The sequence below is a fragment of the Arachis ipaensis genome, chromosome B09, assembly GCF_000816755.2.
Source record: "Arachis ipaensis cultivar K30076 chromosome B09, Araip1.1, whole genome shotgun sequence".
NCBI lineage: Eukaryota > Viridiplantae > Streptophyta > Magnoliopsida > Fabales > Fabaceae > Arachis > Arachis ipaensis.
Window position 1 is genome coordinate 142592426 of NC_029793.2, and position 10142 is coordinate 142602567.

At 32.0% G+C, this 10142-nt stretch overlaps 1 protein-coding gene and 1 pseudogene across 1 annotated transcript; both read right to left on the reverse strand.

The window, feature by feature from the left end:
• Window positions 2742–3299, reverse strand: LOC110266405 (tubulin-folding cofactor D-like). Its single transcript, XM_021111008.1, has 2 exons — window positions 3159–3299; window positions 2742–3061 (listed from the first exon to the last, which is right to left on the reverse strand). The coding sequence occupies exons 1-2, from the start codon at window positions 3207–3209 to the stop codon at window positions 2771–2773; spliced, it is 342 nt and encodes a 113-aa protein (XP_020966667.1). The 5' UTR covers window positions 3210–3299; the 3' UTR covers window positions 2742–2770.
• On the reverse strand, window positions 4555–8385 carry LOC107616186 (annotated as a pseudogene).

Genomic DNA, 10142 nt, shown 5'->3' on the forward strand with positions numbered 1-10142 from the left:
TATACACGGATATAGAGATCAGATATATAGATACCTATGTAAAATTCACAATCCAATTCTATTAGTTTGCGGATCTAATCTAATAGCTTTGCAGATCGAATTCATATTCGTAATTTCGAATCGAATTTAAATAAATACTGCGAATATACGGATGAATCGATCCATCAACACCCTAATTAACATTAAGATATAGAGAAGAATTGCATTTAAAAGATGTAATATAAAAAGCATAATCCGATAATTTTATTAGTATAATTTTATGGTGATACGGAGACAACTCAAATAAATAATCATTTCTATTTTGATAATGTTTTTTATACATTTATGTAAATATATAATATAAAAAAATCATGTGTGGAGTAATATTATTAGCGATTGGAGTGGTAATATCATTATCCAGTATTAAATTAAAATATCTAAATATATAGTATTGATTATGATGAATAATAATATTGACATAAATGAGTTTCCAATTAGTCATTGAGAAATTTTATAAGTACCTATTTATTTGGCGATTCTCATTCTTCAAATTAGTTTTTAAAATTATCTTAAAACATTTCTAATTAAAGAGGTTTATAAAAAAGATTCTACCCACCCCCACTCCCATTTTTTTCCCTCCAAAATAATTGGTACCCTCGGTCATCTATTGGCATACTATCTAGTTGTATCGTATCTTATGTAAAAGATTCTCACTTGATAATCTAATCTATTTTTTTTATAATTATTTTATGAACGGGCCCTTAGGCTGAAAAAGCAACAAGTTACAGCTTGAGATCACCATAACTCATGTTTAGTTAGACCAACTAATTCTCAATCTTCTACATGGAGGTATTAGAGCCTTGTTGCGTTTTGAGATTTAGAAGATATCCCAAAGATAATTACCAAATTATATTATTATACTAAATAGTAGTACTATTGTTTTGATTGATTACGAATTATTTGGTACACGTTTTGAAAATGATTTTATATATATGCATGCTTTTTTTGAATTAATTACTAATGTTAATTAGTATTATCGAGATAAGGGTTTTGATAATAAATATTTTTAGGACACTCGTAAATTTAGTTATATTAAAAAGTTTTAAATTTATTTATTATTTATATAATATATAATAAATATTTTAAAAACATAATATATTTATATATATAAATACTTTAACAAATATCTTAAATATATGTTATCTAAAATGCTTAAACCCTCAAAAGCGTGACCTTTTCTAACTCTGATTAATTGAAACGAGTTCTATTTTCGTTTGGTGAAAGAAACTGCGTCGTTTTTTATTAGTAAAATGAGACGCCCTGGAATCTTGGATTATAATTTCAGTGGATTCAAATTTACGTGGATATAAATAATGCTTACTATTTATGTCTGTTTACTCAATAAATTAAAATTTCTTAATGGAGATAATTTATAATATAGTATAAAAAATAAAGATGTTTAGAGTATAATTTAGAATAATTTTACCATTTTTCATATAAAGAGACTCCTTTAGACCCTTAAATTTGTTAAATTTAGGTAGCTGTATCCAAAACATTATCACTCGAATGCATTAAAGGCATTTATTATTCTTGAAAAAATCACGTGGCTTTCTTTTTCTTTTTCCTGAATATATTATATACATGGCCTTGATTGTGTAGCAGCTAGCAGAAGATTTTGTTTGACAACAAAGATTGCTACTTTCGTATGAATAAATCCGAGAAGGAGAAATTTCTTACAAGTTTCGGAGGTTCTACGTTGCTTAAGAGGTGTAAATAATGCTAATTTTACCTTTAAATATATGCAAAATATTAGGCACATGTATATGCAAACCTTAAACTTCAACCTAAAAGAAAAACTTTAACCGGACATAACAAGGTCCCACACAAAAACATTCAAACATGTGTGGCTGTAATTTCTAAATTATTACGTTTAGAGACCCACACAAAACCTTAGTACTTTCCTAATTATATAGAAAATGACGAGTAAGGAAGTTTCAATAAACCTTGGGCCATGAGTACTAATAACAATTTGGCATGGTACCTGTGAAGCACGGGCACTTTGCTGAGTTGTCATATTCGCGTGTCGAACACATTTCAGATACGACATTCATCGACACTCGTCTGACACGCGAGTTTGCTGTGTCCAACCGTGTCTTAATAAAAGATAAAAAAATTTTAGATATGATATTTATTATTATTTATTAAAACAAAATATTTTAAATACTTGATATAATTAAAAAAATTAATTTATATTTTAATATTAATAAAATATCAAAATATCATTGCGCGATTTATCTAAAAGATACTTTATATTTTATATATATGTGTGTTTTTTCGTATCTTATAAGATTTTAAAATTCGCGTGTAGGCGTGTCCGGTGTAATGTCGTGTTCTGTGTCCGTGTCAGTGTCTGTGCATCATAGGTAACTACTTATAAATGCAACTAACTTAAATTTATGCGGTGGTTATTTCACTGGTTCGCTTAAGCAAGTGTTAGATAGTTTAAATCTCATCTTGTACATATAATAACTCATTAGTAATCTTTTAAATAGAATTTCGATCTGCAACAAATTAGTCTTTAACTACTTATAAATGCTTTGGAAGTTGACATCTCCGATGGCAAAACGAAATCAGAGTTTTACAGTAAGACACACAATGCACAACGCATTGAGTAGTACGTTTTAATATAACAGGAAAAAATGAACAATTGACAAGAAAATTTCATATCAACACAAGCAAGTTACATTGTACAAAAGAAAATCTGGGATGGGACCAAAAATAAATAAGTAAATCAGAAGCCAGATGACTCAACCAATGAGGAATATGATGCATTCTCATCCAAGTTTGTGGGTTTCTTAGTGCTGGTTTTTCTTGATGCTCCATCAGTGTTCTTACCAATTGGCCCCACCTCCAAACCTACGGTCTCGCATAATGCTACTCTTTCCTGTTTTGCTAGATCCATGTCGCCATCCCAGCAAGTGTTGCATATGATTTCTAGTGCTCTCTCAATCTTGTCTTGAGCTACAAGATTCCCATTTTGTAGCAGGACAAGGTACGCCTGTTCAGCTGCTGCTTTTCGAATCTGGTTTACAACAAAAGCGAGAAGGAAAGAATGAGAAAACAAAAAACAAGATTGTGCATTGTTTGTAACTGCTGATATGCTTTTAAGCGAAAATCACCTTAGGGTACCGATGCACAAGAAAAGAAACAAGTTGAGAAAAGGCCCTCATATTGATTGGTTCCAGTACTGAAGCTACATAACCAAGTATTGCAATACCAGCATACAACTTAGAGAAGTCTTAGGATCCCTTCAGTTCGATTGCAAGAAACTCCAGAACTTCAGCACAAAAAGTTGGAGTGTTGACCTAAAAATAAATTTTGAGCAATGCTAGGGACCAGCAACTTTTGTGATTGGTAGCCATTAAATAGCCATCAATGATGATTTAATGGTGTGAGATTTTATCTAATGACTCACCTTTTTCTATTGGTTACATGCTGGCCAAAATTCAATAAAATTGCTGGTCCCTTAGACTTTTTTAGACTTTTCCATAAAGTTTATAGATAAAATGAATTATCATCAAACATCATCATATAGAGTATAAAAACAAGAGAAATACTAGGTGAACAAGTTATTTTTGTAACCAAGTCTTTTTTTTTTTTTCCTTATGTGTCTCCTCTTTATTGTGCCAATAAGCTATTAGATCAACTTGGTTGAACTTTGGTACTTAGTCATGTAGCATCACCATAAAAACAATAGATAGATCCAAAGCCTTCCCCCGGTTCAGTAGAAAACACTCATAAGCAGCTATTTGCTACAGAAGAAAATGGGATACAACAACAACAACAAAGCCTTGTCCCACTAAGTGGGGTCGGCTACATGAATCAAACGACGCCATTGTGCTCTGTCATGTATCATGTCTACAGAGAGACCGTTTACATGTAGATCTCGTTTGACCACCTCATGGATGGTCTTCTTAGGTCTTCCTCTGCCTTTCGCCCTTTGTCCATCTTCCATCTCATCCACCCTCCTGACTGGATGTTCTATCGGTCTTCTTCCCACATGTCCAAACCACCTGAGACGCGATTCAACCATCTTTTCCACAATGGGTGCTACTCCAACTCTCTCCCTTATATCTTCATTCCTTATTTTATCCAATCGCGTATGACCACTCATCCATCTCAACATCTTCATCTCTGCCACACTCAACTTATGTTCGTGCTCCCCTTTAACCGCCCAACACTCCGTACCATACAGCATAGCCGGTCTTATAGCGGTGCGATAGAATTTACCTTTAAGTTTTAAAGGCACTTTTTTGTCGCATATAAAACCAGATGCACTTACTACATCCGGGCACCGATGCAGCGGCTCTTGCTTCGACACCGTACTCGAGCCATACGGCGCGTTGCTTCCGGGCAACGACCTAGCTTTAGCGCAATAATGTCTTTGATTCATGTCATGGGGGTTCGGCTATATTTTTATGTTGGTTGCCGAAGACCTAACACAACCCTCCTCCTTTATCCGGGTTTGGGACCGGCTATGTATCGCAAGTGTAACATAGGCGGAGTTACAGAAGAAAATGGGATAATATTAGATTATTAGTTGACTCTATTTACTTTTTACCTCTGCTTTCTCACTTTTCAACATTAATGCGAAAACATGTAACAAGAAATAAATCACATTATTGCTCTTAAAAGTATGTTACAAGTGGGAATTTTGCAATGTAGATAGGGTATAAGACGTCTATATGATAAAAACATTTGATGTACAAAGACAATACAGCAACCTTCCTTCTCACACTTGTTTCCACTGAGAGGTGTGGGACCACACATATATTGCCAATAAACCAATACAAAATTATACTTCATAGACAACATGTGTAAATGGAAATTTAGATAACCTACTAACAGGGAAATTGAAAAATAAAGAGAACAAATGTAGACTATCCTCCATGTTAAGGAATACCTTTTTGCTGAATAGAGTCTCAATGGTCTGAAATACAGATTAAGTTCATCAGTACATGAGATTTATGCAGTAATTAGAGCAAATCGATTTATGCATAAAAATTCATATCTCATAACAGAGAAGGCAAGCAACCAGTATTATTTTATATATACAACAAAAGGAAATAGGCTAAAAGTAAGGATATTTTAAGTATTGATGATAAGGAGTGTGCTCAAATGTACTCTAAACGCAAGAACATATAAATGGCTAGCAATTCTTAGAAGAGTGATCCTTCAGCTACAACCTATGGTTTAGTACTGGGCTATCATGGGTAATCTTTATGCTATATCCTAAGGCATATCAACTACACACAGTTTTAATCAAAAACTGTCTTTCACATCAGGAATTTCAGCCTATCCCAAGAAAGAAAAGCTATAAAATAGAAACATCAAGAAACTTTCAGTTTAAGAAGAAAGAATAGTTAAGCATTACTAAGGTAACTTAATACCTTTAAAGATGGTATGATAACTCTATCACATTTCTCATATTGTTGGAGAACCCACAGGATGTCAACAGATAGCATGTACTCCCTGGACATTCTTGTATTATGTTCTTCAGATTCAACCCCTTCTAGATACTCCAATAGTTCTGAGAGCGATATCTTCTTCAAAGAATCTTGCAACCCTCCAATAGAGATAACCAATCCAGATAGCACATCTCTGCTATAACAACCAAATTGAAGTAACTGAACAAAGCATGGATAAGAGTAGGAAGGGACCTGCATCAAAACCGTGTTCACCAAAAAGCAATATAATCAATGCTACCAACATTAAGAACTGATAAAAAAAAATCCATAAACTTACGGCCCATTTCGGTTCTGCTTTCTTAGGAATGATTTCTTCTAATTTTTCTCGAAAAGGTATATATGGAATATATATCATCTGGTTATACAAAATTCTGTGGAGAACATTGGCAGCTGCTTCTCTCAACTTATCCATCTTCTCTACGGCTTGCTTACAAATTCCTCTAATTAAACTGGTAGCAAGATTTTCATCAAATAATAAAAGCTCTTGGTTGTTCTTAGGCAAGTTATCATTTAAAGGCTGCACTAAAGATTCAATTTCCTTAACATCTGATGTTCCAGACAAGGAGGCTGACTTATCTATCTTACAAAGCATATATGTACATTTTTCAAGGCCATCTAATGCAGCCTCACGAACCCAAGAACCAACATCACCTCGGTTATCAACAGAATAGTCATCAAGAGCTTTAAATAAACTCATCATCACCTCATTCTTTATTAGAACAGACAGAGAAATATCATTCTCAATAAGAGATGTTGCTGCATCTTCTCTTCCACTAATTAATGTTTCACATATTGATATGAGCCCTCTGACAGCATTTACACGTGCTTCAGCATCTCTGTCTTCAGGGTTTTTCTGCATATAGGAAAAAGTTATATAACATAAGCACCGGAAGCCAAGACAGTATAACGAAATAATAAACAGGATTTGCAACTGTGTAAAGCACCTCAATTGCACAACAGCCACAAAGCTTCAAAGCCACATTTCTCCACTGGCCAGCCAATAACTCATATGGCAAAACACCAATTGCCAATGCAGATCCTCTCCTTACAGCTACGTTTGAATCGGTCAGCATATTGAGGTACTTTACTGTCACATCACTTGTACCTTTATTATCTGAAGCAAGTACGCCAGGATAAAATGTTTAAGGGCTTTAACAGCGGCATTCTGTAAATCATATGAAGATTATTCTAGTCACGTATAACATCCAACAAAAATGGCATATTGGAATTACCCAAAAAATCGATCCTACAAATTACTTGTAACAAAGGGGCAGGACCTGTATCTGAGAATTAGGATGTCTTAGATTCTCATTCACAGTATCAAGCAAGCTTCTCTTTATCTTTTCTGATAAAGCCACTTTAGATATGGAAATACATTCAATAAATCTAGAAACAGCTGAACGCATTATCTCTCCTCCCTTTCCACGATAAAGCCGTGCTTTCTCAATTGCAGGAACAACACCAGCAAGAGTTTTTTGCTTATCTGTCAATGACAATAAAAATGTCACATTTCTGCTAAAAATTGTATAAAATTTTGAAACTCATTACCTTAAACTCATAATAGCTGTATATATTTCAGTACTAAGAGTTCTATACAGTTTCCTCTTATTTTTCCCTTTCTTTTATTTTAATAGAACAGGTTTGTTTCACTACCACTAATAACAGCATAATAAGAAGTTACAAGAAGAAAGTACCAACCAGAAGGAAGAGCATAGCTGCATTGATGTAAAGCCAGAACCAGCTCCCCAGTTGCTAGAGTAGCCCCATGGCGCATGCACAAATCAGATGAAAGAGTCCAAGGAATTAACTTTTCCATGACAATGTTTGCAAAATACTGAGGGTCATATTTTACAAGAAAAGAAAGAGCCTCTGCAGCAAGTTCTCGCAAGCTTTTATCCTAAAGATAAATTGAAACAACACAGTAAAAGGAATAACCATAAACTGTTAATAACTGAGAGAATATGAACAAATTTATCCCCAAAATATGACATAATGCAAGGATTTGTGTGCATGTGTGACAAAAATTCAAGGAATAATATTACTTAGAAGGAAAAATATAATGGACAAAATTAACAGGTTCTATTATCCTCTGTAGTCACATCTATAGAATAGAAGAGTTTTACATTGGAAATAACTCCTTTTTCATTTTTTTCCCCCTACTTTAAAATTAAATCTAATTTCATATTAGTAAACCATAAAGCATACGCATTCCGGGAAGATTCCCAATGTTGCTTTGCTGTGTATGATTTCCCTATAACAATTTTATTATTCAATGTGCAGAAATCAGGATCAACTTATATTACTTGGAAGGTAAACTAGAATGCAAGTGCAATTAGGGTTAACATGTGAGCAATTGAGCTCGAAGTAAAGCATACCCAGTGGCAAATTTTTCTATCCAGCAGGTCATCCACGAATGGAAGAAGATATCCTTCATACTGAGCAATGAAGACGGCAGCGTGAAGATAGGAGTGTATTCGAGAAGAAAGTGAGAAATAGTCTGCAGTATTCACTATGTCAATGCCATGTGGATAATTCCCTTGCCGTCCAACATTCTCCTGAAAAGCAGCTGCTGCAGTTAACCTAAGATCACAGGTTGATTAGGACATTCTGTTCACGTGGAATGATGGAATGAATCTCAACCATTCTAGAACAAAATCAAGTCACAAGAAGGGCGTGAAAGATAAATGGAGACCTCACGGTCATAGCATGCCACTGTAAGGAGGTGTGGGGCAAGGTGTTCTAAGATGCTCCTCATATCTGCATGATAATATGAACGCCCAAATGCCCAACATACATATGCAGCTGCATCACGTACATGAGAACCAACACTCTGTGGACCTCTCCGAACATCATAGTGTAGCGCCTGATTAAAAAAAAAAAGAAAAGTCTAGCGGGCAGCAACTTTTGTATTTTCTAGCCAGCACTTAACCATCAAAACAAAAGTGAGTGATCTTCCACCATTAGATTAAATCTCACAACATTAAAAATATTATTGATAGCCAATTGATGGTTACAAAACACCAAAATTGCTACCACTAGCATTCCTCAATAAAATTTGTTTTAAAATTTCAACCATTACATAGCTGTTGTATCTCAAACGACTGCTCAACATAGTTCAAACTTCAAATTTAGAAGAAAACAACAACGAAACAAATCTTTGGCAACAACAGCAATGAATAAGGGAAAACTATCATCATTAACATTGCAGTAAAGAGTCTAGTTAAATCAAAAGTGTGATTGGAAGGATTTATCAGCTAAAGCTAATAATAACGATAGTAGTAATAATAATCATAACAATGATAATAATAATAATAGTAATAATAATAATAATAACAATAAAAATCAATTTAATTTTTGTTTTCAAATTTTATTTAATTATTTTTGTAAAAAATAATTTTTTTAAAAATTACATCTCAATATAATATATTATCTCATAAATAGCTAATTATTTAATTTTCAAAAATTCGAGATTTACTAATATGATTAGCACGCCCCGTATCACAGAACGGAGCAGTGCATCCGAGATAAGTTTATTTTTTGGTTTTTTCTACTGTATCCTAGATGTGACTAAAAATGTATTTTGGTAAATACTTCCACATTTATTTAAATCGGTAAATATTATATTTATTTAATTTATATTATAATAATAAAAACACATTCTTTATTCATTATATAACATCCATAAATTCATACACATAATTTTTATACTTCATAGATTTTTATAATTAATATTATTCAATTCTAAATTATATAGTATTGTATATTTTAAATTATTTTACATGTTCACCAATAAATGGTGATTTTAAATTATTTTAGTATGTTTTTAAAGACATTATATATTTAAATCACCATATAATCTTTTATATTACTATCCTCGATAATTTAAAAATTTGTTTTATGTTTTTTTAAAGTAAAATAATTTATTCTAACATTTTAACCACACATTAAAATTTTTTTTTAGAGTTGCTATTTACTCTAATTTTATACACTTCTGTAATTAATCAAATTATTTTTTCGTATATAAATTAATCTGCATATAATTTTAGTATTAATTGTACTAACAACTACAATTCATACTCATAGAAAATAGACATGAATCACATGCCTGATTTGACCTATGACAATTTTATAATTATTAAATCTAAAACTAACTCATTATTTGATAAACAAATTTTATGTTTGTTTAAGGTTTAAAGGGATTATTCTAACTTAAAACTTGTTTCAAATCATCACTAAAATATTATATAAATCATAATATTATATACCAATACAGAAATCACTATTCAAATATTAAAACTCTATTAAGCAATAATATTGTATAAAGAGCCGAGGGTTAATCCCACGTGATATTAAAAGTATTTAAATTTAAATCGATTTAAATTAAATCGTTCATTTAATTCAATTTAAATTTAAAATTGATTAAAACCACGTTAATTTAAATTTGGTTGGATTTTATTTTTGCAAACTGCATGAATCGAATCGAATTTTAGATTTATTTTGCAAAATTGATCCAATTCAATTCAAACCATACAATGTATTATATATTTTTATATTATTCATGTATTATTATTATTTAATAAATATTTTATGTTTAAAATAAAATTTATTTATTTATTTTAACTAACTAATAATTTT